At 38.2% G+C, this 21,401-nt stretch overlaps 1 protein-coding gene across 1 annotated transcript in view; it reads left to right on the plus strand.

Annotated features, from left to right (window-relative positions):
- LOC126251479 (glycerol-3-phosphate phosphatase-like) overlaps positions 1-21,401 on the plus strand; it is a 91,125-nt gene that overhangs the window by 38,556 nt on the left and 31,168 nt on the right. Inside the window, exon 4 of the mRNA XM_049951926.1 lies at positions 18,590-18,727. Within this exon, the coding sequence (XP_049807883.1) occupies positions 18,590-18,727 (138 nt within the window). The remainder of the gene's footprint in view (positions 1-18,589; positions 18,728-21,401) is intronic.

Consider the following 21,401-nt stretch of genomic DNA (forward strand, 5'->3'; position numbering starts at 1 on the left):
CTGCATTGTCTCTTGCAGCAGGCAAGTTGGCTGCTGATTGTGCACAAATCCTGGTTTGTTGTGATAAAACATTAAATGACTGGCGGTTTTCATTTCACGATACGGGAGATGGGGGAAGCACACAATTTGTGTCACAAGTATTGCGCACACGGGTTTGAGTGGAAGCATTGCCCGTGAAGGCACTATTCTCCAAATCTAAAAGCAGGCCTTTGGTGTGAGGCATCATGGCCAGTGATTGTTCATGATGCACGAATGGTTGTTATAAGGTGGTACGCAGATATTCATACTTCACATGTGATGCAGGTATGGATGACACAAAAATGTTCCTGCAAATGCTGTGGGATCATTGTACACAGGTAGCACTATTAACAGCAGAGTTGTACTCCTGGTTTGGGAATGGATTCATAAGTGGTAGACATTGTTGATGTACCAAAAGTTTGATGATGTCGGTATGTACTAGTCTTGAGTCATTGGTGCACTTGGTTTTTGACATCATTTTTATACATGAGCACTTCACATCCTGCACTGCAGTCCTTCCAGCACTACAATCCAGAAGCAGTGCAGTGATCATAGTGTGATGAGTCAGCCACATTGGCATGACAAAAAATTATAATGAAAATTTGAAGAATTGTGCATTTCAAAACCAACATGGGGTCACAAATGAAGGTAGATCATGGTATGGGCTGATACTTATTGACTAAATAAAGAATGCAGCAGACACATCTGCATAAACTTTATTTGTCAACATATATGCCTGCAACTGCCTCAGTCCAAGACTTATTACTCTGTCTTTTCACAGTCCAAAGATCATTCTCTTTTTGTGGTAGAGGGTTTCTAGAGACTACATTGAGATTGGTACACCCATAGCCTTATGCTTTATTTTATACCTATTATGCAGTAGTCTTTATTTATTTAAATGTTTCTTTATAGTGACTGTATACCATGAAGGGTCTTTCCCATCATGGACTGGTCTACTAGGTACATATCTAACCAGTACATTGTCAACTGCTAAAGGTTTCAAGTTTTTCATTGAGATATGACACTACTGCGTAATTCTGTAGTTTGCTGAACATATACAGGGTGGTCAGAAAATGTCTGAAACGCTTTTAGTGATGTTGTAGGGAAAGTTGTACTGAGACATAAATTTTAAGAAAAAAATTTGATACGTTGCACCATTTCCAAGTTATTTTGCATTTAAGTTAGCCAATCAGATCGTCGCACTGTAAATTCAAGTTTCAGCTAACGAGACAAAGCACTTGTTGGGCAACACCGCCCCTGGCAGACCACTTGAATGTGAGCACGCGATGCCCCGATTGGCTAAATTCTATGCTAAATAACTCGGAAATGGCACAACGTATCGCATTTTTTTCTTAAAATTTATGTCTCAGTACAATCTGCCCTACAACGTCACGACAAGCGTTTCAGACATTTTCTGACCACCCTGTATATCTTTCTACTTGTTTTAGCTGCCCTTTCTATTTTGGTATTCATTGTTGATACAACTGCCCCATGGTCACTGATACCAGTTTCAATGTGGACATCCTCAAACAGATCAGGTTTTTGTTACCATTAGATCTAATATATTTCCATCATGGAGTTCCGAACTATCTGTTCTATGTAGTCTTCAGAGAAGGCATTTCATAATGTTTTACAGGAAGTTTTTTAACACCCACACCTTGCAAAACTATAATTATCTCAATTGATTGTTGGAAGATTAAAGTTTCCTCCAATGATTACAGCTTTATTATGGAACTGAGGTTTTTCCTAAAGTTTTTGGTTAATGAGGTTTTTCCTAAAGTTTTTGGTTCATCAGCAAGTGAGTTGAGTGGTTGATAGAAGGATCCTATTACAATTATAAGCCCATCACTGATACTGTATGTTGCCCAACAATCTCACATGCTGCTTAAATGTTTATCTCTGTGGGTTTGAGTTACTTGCCTACTGCGACAATTATACCACCTTCATTTCCCATTTCTCAGTCCTTTTGCTAAATGCTTAAATTTTTCTAAAGGATCTGACCTATATGAACTTCAGGTTTTAATCAGCTTTCTGTGCCTAGTATTATGTGAACTTCAGAGCTTTTTAGGAATGCTTCAAACTCTGGCACTTTGTTGCAAATGCTTCAGCAGTTAACCACTAGGATTTTAATACTTTCGCCTGTAAGGGGAAGGGGGGGGGGGGGAGGGTGACATTTCTTTGGGTCTTACAGCTATCATTATCTGAAATGGATGGAAAGTCACCCAATCTAAAAACTGTTGTGTGCACTCCACACATTGTTAGCAATCCGGGTAGCTGCCTCTTATATATGATGTGCACATGTCACCTGTTTGGGTGGGCTCTACAGTTCTCAACCCTTGTTTGGGTGGGCTCTACAATTCTCAACCTTATGGCTCAAGTCTAGGAAGCCACAGACTAGCTTGTGGCAGAACCTTCACAGTCTCTGGTTCAAGGTTGCCTAACTCATCAAGTATTTTACGGATACACTTCCACGTATACTCCATTTGTTGCTCACAGAATATCTAGATGGTCCTCAGTTTCTCTCCATGTTTTTGTCAGTCTGTAGCGGCTCCACCTGCTAATATTTCTTTTGCTTGTTGTCCTTGGTGTCAACATACTGTGTTGCTACACTGGCTGAAAAATGTGATTTGAAATTTGGACACTGACTAACGTAAATAATGTGACCAACAGATGCACAGTTGCGTTTCACTGTACTTTAGTTTCACTTTTCCCAACCCCTAATATTACACTGTTATATGACCAGTGCACTATTGCTTAACATTCTATAAGCCTCATGAATAGTTTTCAGGTGAACCTCCACATACCACTATTATAGTTTACTATTGAACATCTACGAGCAGTAAGACCTAACCACAAATTTCAAAGTTCGTGAAGAATAATCAAGTACTTATGGAGCAGACACTGTCATTGATTTTACACATGGCCTATTGGTGTAACACTTATTTCACTGTTAAGTCGATCATTGTTGTTGTGGTAACCAACACAGGTTCCTCGTCTGAATCTCGGCCATGGACTGACTGACTCATGACCAAAAATCGGGCCCTTATATATCATCACAGTAATAGGTGCTGAAACTCTACATTGTTTAAAGTTAAATTTACAGAAATTACAATTAAAACTTAACTCATTAAATTAACTGAATACGTCAAAACATTGGTTCTTTTTAACAGTTTCGTCTACTGCAAGGGTTAGTCCAAATTATTTGTTTAACTCATGAAATTAACAGATATAGTTATGCAAACAATACTTTTGACAAAAGTGTTAATTACTTTGGAATTAATGAAGGGCTGGTTTTGCTAACATGTTTCCGACTAGAGCCAAATAGATACATTAAGAATACTAGCATTTCGTCTTCCAAATGTTTACAATATTATTACAGAATTTATATTTGTTTATATGTCAACAATAGAATTTAATTTATGAAACACTTACTGATTTCACCCTATAATGAAAGATACTAATTAGTAATAGTCAAAATAAATTAGAAAATTAATTACATACCTAAAACTAAGCACAAAATTAGACCTGGTGTTATATTCTTTAAAGTTGAGGGCCAATCTTTCTCTTTTATGAAAATGCAGATTAAGCTCACATATGTTAATAGTAATTAGCCAAAAATGAAAAATGAATTTTAAGGAGGCAGATGGCAAAACAAAAGGGAAATTAAAAATATCCCAGCTTGCTTCATCAGAAGTCTCTTCCACCACTGCCTCTACAGCATCAGATATTCATGCCATAAGAGTTTGTACAACAGGAAATTGAACTTATCACTTTATCGTTAATGTAAACTTACAAAATATGATGAGGGTTTATGTTTGGCAAACGCGGTGGGCATGATGTTGGACCATCTCTACCGATCCATCTGTCCAGAAAGGTTTCATCCGAGAACTTAAGAAATTGCTTCTCTACAGTACATTTTCAGGTCTACTTGAAAATGGCATAGTGTCAGGAGTGAAACTGGTTGTAGACTTAATAAACTTCTTATTAATAACTAGAGTGACATTTTTGTTAATTGTACATACAGTTGCAGAATCAGCACCCTCTGAGAAATGGAGAAACAAAGGACAAATAATTGTTAGTGTGGAAGTGCAGCATCTCACTGAAACACTACTTATGGCTAAAATTATTGTAACTGAGGTGCAACATAAAGTTCTAATATGTCGAGGTAAACTGCCACTCTAGTGGTAGGCTCACTGAAACAGAGGAGTCCAATAATTGTGCATTAAGCCACACCACATGTTCACTTTTAAGCTGTTCCTTATCTGCTGCACCACAATATATAGGTATTGTGACCCCTAGATTTGGACATTATGTCTGATTTTTTTCTGGAGATGTGAAAGATCATTTTGTCAGAGAAACAAATTTTATTGAGATAGTCATTGTCTGCATCATTTGGTCCAGCATGTTCCTAGCAAACTCAGCACATCTGGCCTGTCATCTGGCTGCAAACTAGCAGGTTTTGCTCTTTGTATGAATGGAAAAGCAATTGTTTGTGTAAAATCTTCACTACCGTGACATTAGGTGTGACTGTTTCTCTGGAAATGTGATGTGTCAATTTCCACAGACTGTGCTGAAATGCTGTAAGCACGGTATCAACAGTGTTGTCACTCACTCCAGGTCTACCATTTCTTGTCTTGTCATCAACATTGCCAGTCTTTTAAAATTCTTCTTATCATCCTTTGATGCTCATCACAACTTGTGGACCTCATATGTTGATAGGAAGTCCAATTAAAATTCAGTTCCTCAATATTCTACACCGTTTCAACTTATATTCTTATATAAATGGCCCTACAAGGCTAACAAACATTCCAAAAAGTCTCACAGATAATATATTTTCAAATATAGATACTGCAGATACAGAAGTAATGAGTTTTGACTTAGGCCTATCTAACTACAATGCACTCATCATAAAAGTTCTGACAGTTAAAAAAACAATACATCATATGTATAAAGGAATTTTCTCCCTTGAAAACTGCAATCAGTTTGCTGTCACACTGACTGACCAATCCTGGGTAGGAACGTTGCCACAAACAAATACAAATTCTGCATGCAGTGTTTTCTCATTTCTTTTCATGACAAATTTTGAAATGTGCTTAAAAAAGATTAGTTAAAATCAACTCATCTGGTCATAGACAACACAAATTCATGGATCACATCTGGTATAAAAAATTCTTTGAAGACTCTGAAAAGACTCAGCTCTGAAATAAAAACTTGTACTGACCCCAGTTCAAAAAAATATGTAAGAAACTACAAAAAAAGTGTATGGGAGGGTAATTAATCTAGGAAAAGTACAAATAATGAGTCTTTGTTACAGTAAACCACTAAATTCTCCTTGACAAACTGGAGACAATAGGCATCAGAAGAATTGGGAGAAAATAGTTTGAATCATATCTCCAAGATAGAACACAGGCTGTAGAACTCACATCTCAGAACAGGCAAAGAATAAAGTGTGTATCAGATGCTAAAAGAATGGAAGCAGGTGTCCCACACAGTAGTATTCTTGGCCCCCTGTTATTCTTGATCTTTATAAATAGCCTTAACAGCCTCAACAGTTCATTCAAAATATGTTATTTGCAGCTGATACAATCACAATTATAAATGATGACAGAAAATCCTACCCACTACAACTGAAAAAGTTCTCAACTGTGTGCAGCAGCGGTTGCATGCTAATAGGTTAATAGTGAGTTTAAATAAAACAAATTATGTACAGTACAGTAAAGCAAATGAGAAGGATGACCTCCACTTGTTATTGGGTGACCATTGTGGTGGTTAAACCATCCTAATAGCCCAATTGCTGTTGAGCGGGAGGGCCGGGCCACATAAGCAACATTCACAGTTTATAACAACAACACTTTTATTAACTTTTCTTTGCCCAAATAAAATTTTATCTTTAAAATTCAAAATCCTTACAAGCATGGGCAACCACCCTATTCAAACAACAACATTCATCTTTAACCAAGCATTAAGTGCCTTGCAAGTTAATTAAATTCTATAAACAGTAAAGCTCCTAAAAGGAGACTACAATAATGAGATAAAGTTTAACCAATAATGGATATCACACAATTTTTTTTAACACAAAAGAAAATACCAACAGATACACCCCTTGGTGACACATTTTCAAAACAGGTGACGTCGCATAGGCACAGGCAAATTCAAGTAGCAGAATGGTGGGCCCCACTGGACCCAGACCAGAAGCGACGAGACCCAGACGCCACAGCAAGCGGGCGAGCTGGACAGGGTACCGCAAACAGTACACTATAACACACTGGAAAAAAAGGTCTTAGAGCCTGTGCTACTATACTTTCAGAGAAAAGAGGGAGGGGGGGAGGGGGGGGGAGAAAACGGCAAACATTAATTCCTCAAACGTAAAATAACTATGATGTATAAAATAACAGCCTATTTCACGAACATTGAAATAAAATAGTCAAGGGTGAATCAATAACTAATGCCCTTGACATAATCTTAAAGGACGAGGGTGAATAGCATAATACCAAGTCAGCTTAGAAATTTAAACTACACTAGTAGGTTAACATATGCTCACTGAAACTGGGGAGCTCATTTAAATTACCCCCAACAGGATACTGATAAACTTAAACAGTCAAGTCAGGCTACCATTTCACAGTTTACGAGTGAACAAGTAATGCAATTAGATAACACGTAACATACAGATTCTTTGTTAAGCCTCTGCTTTGAACCCACTATAACAACATCCACACGGCTCACTGTACCAGGAAAAATATTACAGTTTCACCATACTGGCTTATGCCGTCCATCACTCCAAACATCAATAGTACCAATTAATACACTTCGCTTACTCAGACTGCATCACATCACAAAATCCAGATAAACCTTTAACCAAACACAATAACACGTGTTTACTTAAATATCACTAAATAGAGGGGACCTTTTGGTTAGCAAGACAACAGTTTCCAGTCATGGTGCCAATACTTGGGAAGCAAGGATCAGTATAATATGCGCACCAGAAACATGACAAGCAATTCTCACCAAATCTTTTATAAAATCCTTTACAGATCCAAATCAGGGTCGCACGACTCAATTCGGCTAATGTGACCGAGTCCAGTTCCCACACTACAAACCAGGTTTGGTCTAGCAAACGTGTCAAACACACCGCAACCTCTGTGTCGTGCCCCGGCCTGCTCAACCACGCTCGCCTCTGGTTCTCATGCATCGCGCGGCTCTCCGGCTGTCCCCTTTCTTCTAGCCCCCACGCCCGTTGTGGCCAAAAGCCACGTCAAACGGCCAAGCCCAAAGATCACGCCATGCCGACCCAATTGATCAATCGCTACAAGCCTGCACGGCTCAACCATGAAGTAGAGAAAGTACCATCTACAAAATTTTTCAGCTTGCACATTGATCATGACTAGAGCTGAAAAGGTCATGACACGGACACATCCAAAAATCTCAATTCTGTATGTTTTGCACTAAGAATAATTTCTAGAGTTTGTAGCACAGAATTTGCAAGATTAGTGCATTTTGCTTATTTTCATTCCATTGTATCTCATGGAATATTGTTCTGTGGTATATCAAAATCTCAGTTGTCAGACTTTTTTTTTTTAAAAAAAAAAAGACCCATTGGAATTATTACACACAGCTCTCCACAAACACACTGTAAGCCATTATTCATGCAATTAAAAATACTTACAGTACCATCTTTGTACATATTCAGAAGTGTAACCTACTGTATACAAGAACATATTTGAGTAGTTTACAAATGAATTCAGATTTACCTACAGCTAGAAAAACAAAAACACCGATTATGGAATAAAGCTGTACCATGCTTTGCCAATTTGCATCAAGGGAATTAAAAATGAGAGAAAATTTAAGTTAGAATTAAAAAATTACCTCTTAGATAAATGTTTTTATAACATAGATGAATATTTTGAGCCCCTGAATCAATAAAACCGCTTGTGTTTTCTTCATTGTCATTAGTCATGCTGTTCTCATCATAAGTTTTATACTCTTTTAACTGTAAATGTTGTGATAAGTATGTTTCTCAAAGTGTACTGCAGATATCATCAGAGAACATGTCTAAGACTAATGCATTACTTCATTGTGAAATTTTTTTAAAAACATTGTACAATGTTAATTTTATATGTATTATATTGATATGTAGAATTGTGCTGTGCATATTCTGTGTGTGTGTGTGTGTGTGTGAGGGAGAGAGAGAGAGGGGGGGGGATAGGGAGAGGGGGGGGGAGCTGTCAGAGATGAAGAGATGTTGTTGTTGTTGTGGTCTTCAGTCCTGAGACTGGTTTGATGCAGCTCTCCATGCTACTCTATCCTGTGCAAGCTTCTTCATCTCCCAGTACCTACTGCAACCTACATCCTTCTGAATCTGCTTAGTGTATTCATCTCATGTGTATCCATAAATTCAGCTAACACTTGCAACAAACTACGTAGCTGTATCTTGGACAGTTCTTTCTAAATAAAGTTTCGTAATCGGAGAAAGACTATTAACACACTGTAGATTCTATCTACAGAAAAATTAAAGAGACCTTTGGAAAAAAGAGCAGTAGTTGTTTGAATACCATGTAGTCAGATGGAAGCCCAGTGCTAAGCAAAGAAGTGAAAGATTGAAATGATATTGAATAATAGGGATAATGTTGTAGAATGGGAAGATGAAATACATGAAGATGGGATGAGAGATATGATTTTGTGAGAAGAATTTGACAGATCATCAAAAGATCTAAGTCAAAAAAGGCTTCTGGGCTTCCAAAGGATTATTAAGATCCTTGCCACCTTCCCTACAAGATATATTAGGACAGACAAACTAACCTCAGACTTCTGCATAAATTCCAGTTTCAGAGAAGCCAGGTACTGACAGGTGTGAAGATAATAAGATAAACACACCACTCACAAATTAGGCCTTAGGCCTGTTCTGACTCACTGGTTGTTACCTATGAGATTGTACAAGGAGCAATCTATGACAGGGGGACATGTGATCAGCTTGTAACTAGTTCCTCCAGCTGCTATTACCAGTAAATGAATTCTGATGATGCTGCTGCTTTTTTATTCAAGCAGCTCCTCATTTGGCCTCATGAGGGCTGAGTGGACCCTATACCATGCCTCCCACCCTCAGAAAAAATCTGAGGATGTACCAGGAATTAAACCTAAGTCCTTAGGCATCAAAGGCAGCACCACTAACCATCCAGCAGTGGAGGCAGTCTCAGATTTGAATATTACTGAACCATCAGTTTAATAAGTCATGATTGCAAAATACTGACAAGAAGTATTAACAGAAAAATTGAAAACTGGTAGAAGCCAGCTTTGGGAAGATCAGTTTGAGTTCCACAGAAATGTAGGAATATGTGAGGCAATGTCAACCATCTGACTTATCTTAAAAGATTAGTTGAAGAAAGACAAACCAGCATTTATAGTATTAATAAATTTAGGGAAAGCTTTTGACAGTGTTGATTGGAATACACTCTTTGAAATTCTAAACATAGCAGATATAAAAAAAACAGGAAGCAAAAACTTACCTACAACCTTTGCTGATCATGCAAAGGGAAGTAGTAATTGAGAATGGGATGAGACAGAGCTGTAGCCTATATCAGATGTTATCAAACCTATACACTTAGTGACAGATACAGTGAAGGACTCAAACGAATGGTTGAATGGAATGGATAGTGTCTTGAAAAGAAGTTATAAAAGGAACATTAACAAAATTAAAACCAGAGTAACACAAAGTATTCAAATTAAATCAAGTCATGCTAAGGGGATTAGACTAGAAACTGAGACACTAAAAGTGGTAGATGAGTTTTACTATTTGGGCAGCAAAATACTGAAAAATGGCTGAAGTAAAGAAGATATAAAATGCAGACTGGCAATAGCAAGGAAAGCATTTCTGAAAAAAGAGAAAATTGTTAACAATGAATAAAAAGTTAAGTGTTAGAATTTTTTTGTGTATGAAGTGTAGCCTTATATGGTACTGAAATGTGGATATTAGACAGTTTAGACAAGAAAAGAGTTGAAACTTTTGAAATGTGGTGCTACAGAAGAATATAGAAGATTAAATGGGTAGACTGAATAACAAAGAAGAGGTACTGGATCAAACTGGGGAAAAAAAAGATATTTATAGGTAAACTTGCTTAAAATCATGGATCATCGGATAGAACAAATCCTAAGGCATCAACAAATTATTATTTTAATCATGGAGGGATGTGTGTGTGCATGTGTGTGTGTAGGGAATGGGGGGGGGGGGGAGGCAGGGAGGGGGGAGCAGCAAAGTTTGAATACAGTAAGCAGATTCAAATGTATGAAGATTGCAGTAGTCATGCAAAGATGAAGAGACTTCCACACGATAAGATTTGCGTGGAGCACTCCATCAGACTGATCTTCTGACTGAGGACTATACACTACAATGAAAACATATTATATCTTCTGATTGCATGCACGTATACTTGCAGTATAGTAATTAACATACATATCCTCAGTATGATAGGTTGTTTAACACTGCCTTGAAAAACAGTATTCATTCTTTACTTTCATTTTACTAACAATTACCCAAACGGAAACTCTTTGATGTGGCCCCCTTCCCCCACCCCACTATCTCACAGCCTGTTGTGGTGAATCGTGCCCAGTGAAATCAGTACTGACAACATGGTTTTTGTCATTTGCTCATCAGAGGATAGCTTTCTGGTCACAATTTGGCACTATGTTTCTGCAGTGTGTGCTGCAGTGATTTGCAGTGACAAAAGGGAACTACCTTCAGGAAATGGAATTGGCTTCACCCGTACTTATGAAATCATTTAATATTCATTAATATAAATTCGTAAGTCACTTGCAGTTGCTTAGAAGTGCTGGTATTAAACAGGTGCAGAAACCAAAAACAGTAGCACTAAAAGACATAGCCTACACAATGGTACAGTATTTGAAGTACACTAAGTGATCAAAAGTATGTGGACACCTGGCTGAAAATTACTTAAAAGTTCATGGTACCCGTCATCGGTAATGCTGGAATCCAATATGGTGTTGGCCCACCTTTAGCCTTGACAACAGCTTCCATTCTCACAGGCATACATTCAATCAGGTGCTGGAAGGTTTCTTGGAGAATGGCAGCCCATTCTTCATGGAGTGATGCACTGAGGAGAGGTATCAATGTCGGTCAGTGAGGCCTCACATGAAGTCTATGTTCCAACACATCTCAAAGGTGTTCCACAGGATTCAGGTCAGGACTCTGTGCAGGCCAGTCCATTACAAGGATGTTGTTGTTATGTAACCACTCTGCTCCAGGCCATGCATTATGAACAGGTGCTCGATTGTGTTGAAAGATGCAGTCGCCATCTCCGAATCGCTCTTCAACAGTGGGAAGCAAGAAGGTGCTTAAAACGTAAATGTAGGCCTGTGCTGTGATAGTGCCACACAAAACAACAAGGGGTGCATGGCCCCTCCATGAAAAACATGACCACACCGTAACAACACCACATCCGAATTTTACTATTGGCACTACACACTCTGGCCGATGACGTTCACCGGGCATTCACCATACCCACACCCTGCCTTTGGATTGCCACATAGTGTACCATGTTTCGTCACTCTACACAACGTTTTTCCACTGTTCAATCGTCCAATGTTTATGCTCCTTACACCAAGTGAGGCTTGGTTTGGCATTTACCAGCGTGATGTGTGGCTTACGAGCTGCTGCTTGACCATGAAATCCAATTTTTCTCACCTCCCACCCAACTGTCATAGTACTTGCAGTGGATCCTAATGCAGTTTAGAATTCCTGTGTGATAGTCTGGATAGATGTCTGCCTATTACACATTACAACCCTCTTCAACTGTCAGCAGTCTCTGTCAGTCAACAGACAAGGTTGAACTGTATACTTTTGTGCTATATGTGTCCCTTCATGTTTCCACTTCCCTATCACATCAGAAACAGTGGTCCTAGGGATGTTTAGGAGTGTGGAAAACTCGCAGACAGACATATGCCACAAGTGACACCCAATTACCTGACCACGTTTGAAGTCCATGAGTTCTATGGAGTCCCCCATTCTGCTCTCTCATGATGTCTAAAGGCTATTGAGATCGCTGATATGGAGTACCTGGTAGTAGGTCACAGCACAATATGAAAAATGTTTGTGTTTGTGTGTGTCCGGATACTTTTGATCACATAGTGTACCTGACTTATCAAAATTTAACTCAACATTGCAAATATGTATTAGTGTACCTTGATGGATTTAGGAAATTTTAATGAACTTCAGAAGATATGAGTGCAAGGTTAACTCATGTGTTTTGATTGTGCAAACACGTGAAGTACTTATAGTGCACTGTAGCAGAAAAAATATAATTGTTTGTAAAATTCCTCATCTGATATGACCTCTCTAAATAGCCTTCAAGCTACCTTTGATTACCGGGAGATTCAAAAAGAAAGAACAGACTTCAGTTGTTTATTACAAATATACTGTAAAAGATAGAAACATATGGCATACATCACCACATAGAGGAAAGTTTTGACTGAGCTGCGCTGTTATTTGTTTGTAGCAACATAGCGATTACACCACACAAGATAAATCATTTTGTGTGTTAGAATTTACTTGAAATGAATTTATTGTTCAAGTGCAGTGTGCATTCTGCCATCAATTCAGCAACAAGTCACCTCTGCACAAGCAGATTTGTGACTGCCATAAAAAATTCTTGGAAGTTGGTTGCAAACACCAAGAGGAGAGGACTGGTTGGCCACGCATATCTGATGAAAATATTGAGTGTATCTGAGATGCATTCACATGGAGCCCTCAGAAGTCCACAGGTTGGAGTGGTATGTCCTGAATCGATGCCTGCATATGAAGCCTTACAAGTTGCAGTTATTGTAACAATTTCATCCTGGCGACCAAATAACAAGGTACAAATTTTGCGTTTCAGAGCAGGGGACACTTTTTCTTAGCTACTCATCTTTTTGAATGAATCAAAATTTCATCTGTTGGGTAAAGTAAACTGCCATAATGTAAGAATTTGGGTGTCACAAAATCCTGCCATCATCACTGAACATGAAAGAGACCTACTAAAACTGAATGTGTTTTGTGCTGTTTCTGTTCACAAAGTTTATGGGCCTTTCTTTTTTGCAGAGGAAACTGTGACAGGAATGTCATATCTGGACATGTGGCAAAATTGATTGTTTCTTCAACTTGACAAAGATTACTATGATTTCATTTTTGTGCATGATGGCATCCCCCCTCACTTTCACCATGAGGTGCAGCATTATCGTAACACCATCATCCCACAACATTGGATTGGAAGAGGTAGACAACAAGAAATTTTTCATTGCTTTTGGCTTCCCAGGTCACCAGTCCTCACACTTTGTGATTTTTTTCGGGCCGGGGGGGCGGGGGTACATAAAAGACAGAATCTTTTCAGATCTATGATAGCTAATCTTCAAGAGCTGAGAAACTGAATTGCCAAAGCTGTTATTCAATAGACAGGGACCTGTTGATTCTTGCATGGAAAGAAATGGTTTACCATTTTGATGTTTCTCAAGCAACACATGGTACCCATGTTGAGCGTGTGGCATAGTGTCTGTACAAACATAATATTTTGAACTCTTCTCTATCCAGTGACATACACAATGTGTATCTTTGTTCACAATGTGCATAATGCACAATGTGTATCTTTCATAGTTTCTCTTAAATAAACAACTGAAATCTCTTCTTTCTTTTTAAAGCACACAGTATATTCAGCTGAGTATCGCTTAGAGTGTCATTGAAGTAGACAACTCAAAGTCTTGCCATCACTAGAAGCATCGCCTTTTCTCTGGTCATAAAAGGTGTACAGGACTGCTAACAGATATATAAAAAATAAAATTCATACTCAGCTGCTCCACAGGCACTGATTATGTGTGCCTCACATTTGTGAGGCATGCATGTGACAGTCATTCAGTCATTATGGATCGGCTGCCCCAAATGTTCTCTCTGTTGTTTGCAGCATAATTTTAATATAAGTGGTGAAGAAGTCTTCCTACCTCATGTTATGTAATATCTTTTCATTTGAACACATTCATGTTCCTCAGTCATTTTCTGTGGCTGTATTAACATAATAACCATCTTGGTGAAAGCTGGGTTTGATTTTGTTGTCACTTAGCTAGTTAGTTTCATGTTCCATGCACAATAAACCATAATAATGTGGAATGAGTCATTTTACATTCACACTGCAAATTAATTTATAGATATTGCTACATTACAAACATTTATAAGTTCAATTCTTTAAATTTTTTGGTTTCTTTATTATTATCATTAAATATACAGATGTGAGAGGGAAGCATGTTGGGTCCTTTGCTGTTCATTTTGTATATAATGATCTTGTGGACAATATTAATAGTACCCTCAGACTTTCTGCATTTGTGCGTTTATCTGTAATGAAATACAGTCTTAACAAAGCTGCACAAATATTCAGCCAGATCTTGATAAGATATCAAAGTGGTGCAGTGAGTGACAGATCGCTTTAAATTTTCAGAAATGTAAAAAATTGTGCCCTTCACAAAAAACTGCTGTACCTATGAATATAATATTAGCAAGCCATAGGTGGAATCTGTAAACTCATACAAATACTTGGGTATAACTCTTAGTAGGACATGGAGTAGAATGACCATATAGGCTCAGTCAGTAAAGCAGGTAGCAGACTTCATTTTATTGGTAGAATACTAGGCATATGCTGTCTACAAAGGAGACTGCTTACAAGTCACTCATGTGACCGATACTAAAATGCTGCTCGTGTGTGCTGGACCCATAGCATACAGGAGAGGCAGCATAGCAGAGGGGCAGCATGTATGGTCAGAGGTTTGTGTGGCCTATGGGAGTGTGCCACTGAGATGTTGAATGTACTGAACTGGCAGAATCTTGAAGATAGACAGAAGCTATCAAGACTACTAATAAAATTTCAAGAATTGGCTTTAAATTATGACTGTAGGAATATGCCACTAGTCAGAATGCCCAACTCCTTAAACAGATGTCTACAAGATGATTGTGGGTGAGCATCACATATTATTCTTGCAGCACATTTTTGTGCAATGAAGACTTCCATTCTTAAAAATGAGTTACCCCAGACCATTATTCCATATGACATTCTTGAATGAAAATATGCAAAATATGTCAACTTACTGATTTGTTTCTCAACAGGATTTCTAATGATTCCAACTGCAAATGTGGCTGAAATAAGCTGTTTTAGGAGTTCCAAAAATGTGCTTTTCTCTCTTTAAATTCCCATTAATATGGACATATAAGAATTTTGAAGATTTCAGCCTATTTATTATTTCCTCACCATGTGAAACACTTATCATTGGCATAGTACTCCTAGATGTACAGCATTGAACGTGTGATGTCTTTTTATAATTGAGGGTGACATCATTCACAAAAAACCAGTTGATGACACTTTTAAGAAACCTTGTTTACCATTTCTTTTGTTGTTGTATGTATGCCTGGACTGATTAAAATACTGGTGGCATCTGCAAAAAGAACTAATTATGCTTGTCATATATTAGACAGAAGATCTTATACAATTATGAGGAACAATAGTGGACCTAAGATTGAACCTTGGGGGAACCCCATATGTGATTTCTCCCGAGTCAGAACAATGTCCCCAGACTACGTTGGTTGAATCATTAAGTACAAATTCCTGCGTTCTTTTGGTTAGATATGACATTATCCTGGGTGTTATACCATCAATCCCATAAAACTTCAGTTTATTTTGGATAACATTGTGGTTCATACAGTCAAATGCCTTAGAAAGGTCGCAGAAAATACCAACCAATGCTATTTTCTTACTTAATGCTTGTAAAATTTTCAGTAGAGCAGCTCTTTTGAAATCCAAGTGGTGATTGTCTGAGGATATTATTGTTGCTCAGGTGAGATGCTGTTCTAGAATGCATCACTTTCTCCAAAATCTGGGAAAATGATGTTAGTAGTAAAAGACGTCAGTAGTTATTGACATCTCTCCTCTCACCTTTCTTAAAGAGGGGGTTAATAACAACACACATCAGTCTCTCTGGAAAAATGTCTTGACATGACACATTATATATTTCAGATAAGACAGCACTTTTTATATAGAACCAAATCTTTAATGCCCTATAGGAAACACTATCAAATCTAGATGGGATTTCCTTTTTGAGAGAATGTATAACTTTCTTAATTCCACAAGAAGCTGGTGATACATTCATATGATTAAATTTTATGAGTGCTGCTTTTAGAACATACTGCTGTGATTTTTCTTTGTCCCTATACTTTCTACTATATTTAAGAAATGATTATTAATTATATTTGCTACCTGTGACTCATCATTTATAGCCCTTCCATTCAATCCAATAGTGATATTATCCAGTGCTAAAGCACTGGTTGTCCTGTCTCCCATTTCGCAACATTCCATACGGCTTTAAGTCTGTTGTCAGAATTACTGATTTCTGACATTGTGTGCGTATTCCTTGATTTTTTAATTACTTCTTCTAGCAATTTTGAGTAGCTTTTGTAGTGTGCACAACTACTGCAGGATCTCTACTTGTTATTGCCAACAGATACATTTCCTTTTTCCTTTCAAAAGACCCTTTAATCCCCCTAATGATCCATGGTTGTTTAGATGGCTGTTTAATGTCCTTTCTGATTACTTTATGCAGAAAGCTATTTTCAGATAACAACATGAATTTATTATGGACTAGATAAATTTCCTGTTACCATTTGGTTCATTATAAATTGCATCACAGGTCATCTCCAGTCCAGATTCCTTTTATTAAACAGGTCTTGCCAAAGTCAGTTCATCTGGCTCTGGATCCCCATATAACCCTCAAACTTGGCCCGCATCATTATCATGGTGGCCATTGGCAAAAAAGGAGAAGGGGTTGTTAATGGAGATTAAACCAGGAGGGTAATTTCATACTCTGTATGATGCCTTCTCCTTCTACTCTCATCCTCACATCATGGGGCTCCCTTTCAACTTGGTGTCTGAATGACTTGTCCCTCCTTTCCACCTGCCTCACTCAATCCCTCTTTTCTTCTAGGAAAGTTCCAAAAGTTAGGAATAGTTTTAGTGTTTGTATTGTATACTTGGAATTTAGCTCCTTGGAGGTAAGTACTGGCCAGTCATACTGTTTCTTCATACAACACAATTCCCTTTTAAAATCAGCTGATACCGTGGTACCTTCAGTAAATCCAGTGAAGTGCACTTAATGATTATTGTCAATGTTCTTGTATTAGTTTTAGATACTATTCTTGTATTTTCTGTGAATAAGTTAGGTACATAGGTAAAGAGATGCAAACAACATCTGTTGCTGCACTCTCATTTTTGTAATCAGTCTTTCTCTTCCAGTGTGATACTCATGACAGTCTACATAACTTTCTTTCTTTGTCTTTTTCCTTGTTTCCCTAACGTAGTAAGTCCTAGGTCTGAAAGTGCAAAAATAATTTGCTTTTTGTGTGGAATTATGTATTGCTATTAACTTCCTTACTTATACATTGACATAATGGCTAAATTTATATGTGAATTGTTATTAGAAGAAAATTAAAAAATAAATTTAATTCACAGGCATTATTAATTTCAAAATATTTCTAGTACTTTTCAGGCAACAAATCATACTTAAACCCACTGGACAAAAAACTAGTCACCTCAGTGTGCATGCACAGGTGACTCTTTAAGCCCTTACAGAGGGCACAGCAATTGAGTCACATGCTCAGCCATGCATGCACTGCCTCTGTGTGAGCATAAAGCAGTACCAATCAGTGAGACATTTATGCTTCAAATGGACATTGTGCTTTAATGTGGGTAAATGTAAAGAAATGACAGAGTGGCAGAAAGAGGCAATTGTTGTTTGCCATGCCTGTAGCCATATGGTCTTTGAAGTTGCCACATTTGTTGTTGTTTTGTGGCATACAGTTGAATGTGTCTACAAGCAGTGGTGTAACATACAAGGCCATGAAACATGATGTCAGAATTGTGGTCTGAAAAAGGACCTGACTGGGAGGGACTGAAGATGTGCTTCACAGCTTGTGAATAAAAACCTGACAGGAATTGCTGAAGGTAGTGAATGAAGGTCCAATCCAACCTAATAGTGAGAGAACATTGTAACGGGAACTGCGTGTAATGAACATTTGAAGTCAGTCACATCACAAGAGGCCATTGCTCACACAGGCACACAGGATGACAACATCAAAGTTAATCAGGCTTGAAGAATAAGTGGCTGGTTTTTTTAACACTCCCTGACTCTATTACAGCTCAATTGGCCTGCAAAATTACCTGACTTGATCCCTGTAGAAAATCTATGGACATGTTGGAACAGCAGGTAAAACACCAATGTCAGCATCCCTGCAAGTTGGTGGAGCTGCATGATCAAATCCTAAGTGAGTGACTTCCCCTGGATGTGACATACCTGCACAACCTTATGCACTCACTTCATAAGAATCCAGGCAGTTATCAATTCCATGGATGGAATTACACACTGTTAAATTATGCTTGTGCTGATTTCTCTAGGGGTGACTAATCTTCTTGTCTTGTGAACTTACAATATGTAACTTTATTATCTGGTTTGAAAATAGAAGTTTACTGCATTACTAGCATCCATAATAGTTTGCATTTTTTAGGAGCAGATTTTAATACCTGGTGTTACCATAGCAGCCTATTTGAAAAGTGTGGATTTCAATAAGAAAGCATATGTGATAGGAACCAGGTCACTTATTGCAACATTAAAAGAAGCTGGGATTGATTGTCATGGAGATGAGGTGAGTGATATATTTACTTTTGTGTTTACCTTAGATACTTTTTCATTCTAGACCTCTAAGAATAATGAGTGAAGAAACTGGTCATCAAATTAATTGACAGAAAAAGACAGAATGAGTCATTGGAATACACCCATCATCTTTCTACTCTTCATTGAATCATAAAACTTATATTTTAGACTGTTGTGCTGGTGACAGTAGTACTGGTTCTTGCTGCTCTGTGAAATAAATGTTATGAATCACTGAACCACCAAGTCTGGATAAAAATGGAAAACTATGCTAAGAAAAATTTGAGCCAAATTAAAATTTACATTAAACAGTGGAAAACCTCCCTGGCCTCCATAATCATTATTCACTGTCCATCACCCACCTGTCCTCTTCCCTGTTCCCACTCCAGCACTACACAGCCTTCTATTCCACCAATACACCCACAATTTTTTTGCTCTCTCCTTTTCCACTCCCCCTCATTCCAATCCCCACCCTCTGTTCAACCTCCCATCTGCACCTAGCTGCCATACCCTCTCCCCACTACATCCCATATGTTCCCACGAGCAGCACTTCCACTGTCCCCCACTCCTACCCTGCTGTCACTCCCCCTCCCTGCCCAGCCTCCTCCTATCCCGCAGATTGCTTTTCCTATTGTGTGCTGTTGCTCACAGTCTGGTCTCTGCTTCCAGAGAGAATGTTCATGCGTGTGTAATTTTCCGTTGTCTGATTTTGCCTAATGGCTTTCCTTCCACCCCATAACCCCGTGCTATCTTCCTTTGTTACTACAAGGTGTACAACTTTGCTTCCACCATTTTTTCCCCAACATTTGAGGCTTTAATGAAACAAATTGGTTACACAGGTATTTTCCATCGCTGGTCACTTCTTTCTCCCATCTTTCGGGCAGTGTACGAATCCCGTGTCGAAAAAATTGTTCATCTTTTGAAGTGAGCCACGAATTGATTCAATTTGTGACTTCTTCATGAGATCGGAAGTGTTGGTCAGCCAGGCCATGCGCCATTGATCTAAATAGGTGATAGACAGAGGGGGCAATGTCTGGAGAATACGTTTTCAAGTACATTTTGACCTCTTTTGTAACATGAGGTCAAGTGTTGTCATGCTGCAAAATCACTACATCGTGTCTCTCGCTATATTGTGGCCGTTAGTCTTTTAATGCTCTGCTCAAACACATTAATTTCATTTGGTAACAAGCAGTGGTGATTGTTTCTCTTGGTTTTAACACCTCATAGTACACAATTTGGTCCCACCAAATGCAGAGCATGATCTTGGAGCCATGAATATTCATTTTGGCTGTTGATGTGGAAGTATGGCCGGGATATCCCCATGATTTTTTGTGGTTAGTGTTATCATAACGAACCCATTTTTCGGCCCTGGTCTCAATGCAATGCAGAAATCCCTTCCGTTTTTGTCTCTGAAGCAACTGTTCACAAACACCATTCAATGTCTCTTGGTTTCAGCTCACACGGTACCCAAGTTCCTTCTTTTTGAATCATTCCCATAGCCTTGAGACATTTTGAAATGGTTTGCTGTGTCACTCCCACTAATCATGCCAATTCTTCTTGAATTTGACGTGAGTCTTCACTCAGAAATGTCTCCAATTCTGCATCTTTGAAAACATTCTCTCTTCCACCACTATACCGGTCTACAATGTTAAAATCACTGTTCTTGAAGCGTTGAAACCACTCACGACATGTTCTTTCACTAACAGCGTCCTTACCATACATACTTGAGAGAATTCGATGAGACTCAGCTGCTGTTTTCGTCATATTGAAACAAAACAGTAACACCTCCTGCAAATGATGTAAATTAGGCTCGTAAACTGACATTTTCAATCAAGAACAACTTTATGATGCAGACACAAATCAGCTAATGTTTGACTCTTGAATCTTGACTGAGGTCCAAGCTAACTGCCTGATGTCTGCGATCTGTTTCTTTCAACCACTACTTACCGTTGTTGCCACATATTGGCAAACGGTGGAAGCAAAGTTGTACACCTTGTATTTTCTAATACATTACTTTACTCATTGTCCATCCTTTTCTTTATCTTCTTTCCTGTGTTTGACATGTCTTTCAAACTGCATCAAACACTGATTTACGAGCCAAACTGTATCAATCATCACATCTACATATGAGAGTCTGCTGCAAGACTGCACTGATTGTTGGTGCAGCATTTCATGTCCCACATTACTCCAGCCGATATCATTACTCCTAGACCTTCAGATTAACTCTTCCTGCACCACTTTCACATGTTTTTGTATGTTATTTTCCATACCTTCCTGTGTCACACAAACTTTTACCTCATTCTACCAACCCCTCCCCATCCCCAGTCTTTCTCCTCTCTTATTCCAGTATGCACATACTAATCACACCTAATATAGTCACACCTGATATCCCCCTTCTTTATATATATCTGCTCACTAAACTGCAACCCATATTATAATCGTTTTTACTTATTTTTATCTTTGAACTCATTGTGTTTTCATGTCAATTTCACTTTGTTTTCACCTTTTACTGGTGACCCTACTCCCTCAGGTTTCATCTTTCTTTACCATAATTAATCTGTTCTGTCCTTTTTGTGATTTTTTTCCACATATTTTTGTATATTTTTTCACACATGGTTTTATGCTATTAACATGCATTTATGCGTTTTTATCCTCCACCATAGATCCTC

The sequence above is a fragment of the Schistocerca nitens genome, chromosome 4, assembly GCF_023898315.1.
Source record: "Schistocerca nitens isolate TAMUIC-IGC-003100 chromosome 4, iqSchNite1.1, whole genome shotgun sequence".
Classification (NCBI taxonomy): Eukaryota; Metazoa; Arthropoda; class Insecta; order Orthoptera; family Acrididae; genus Schistocerca; species Schistocerca nitens.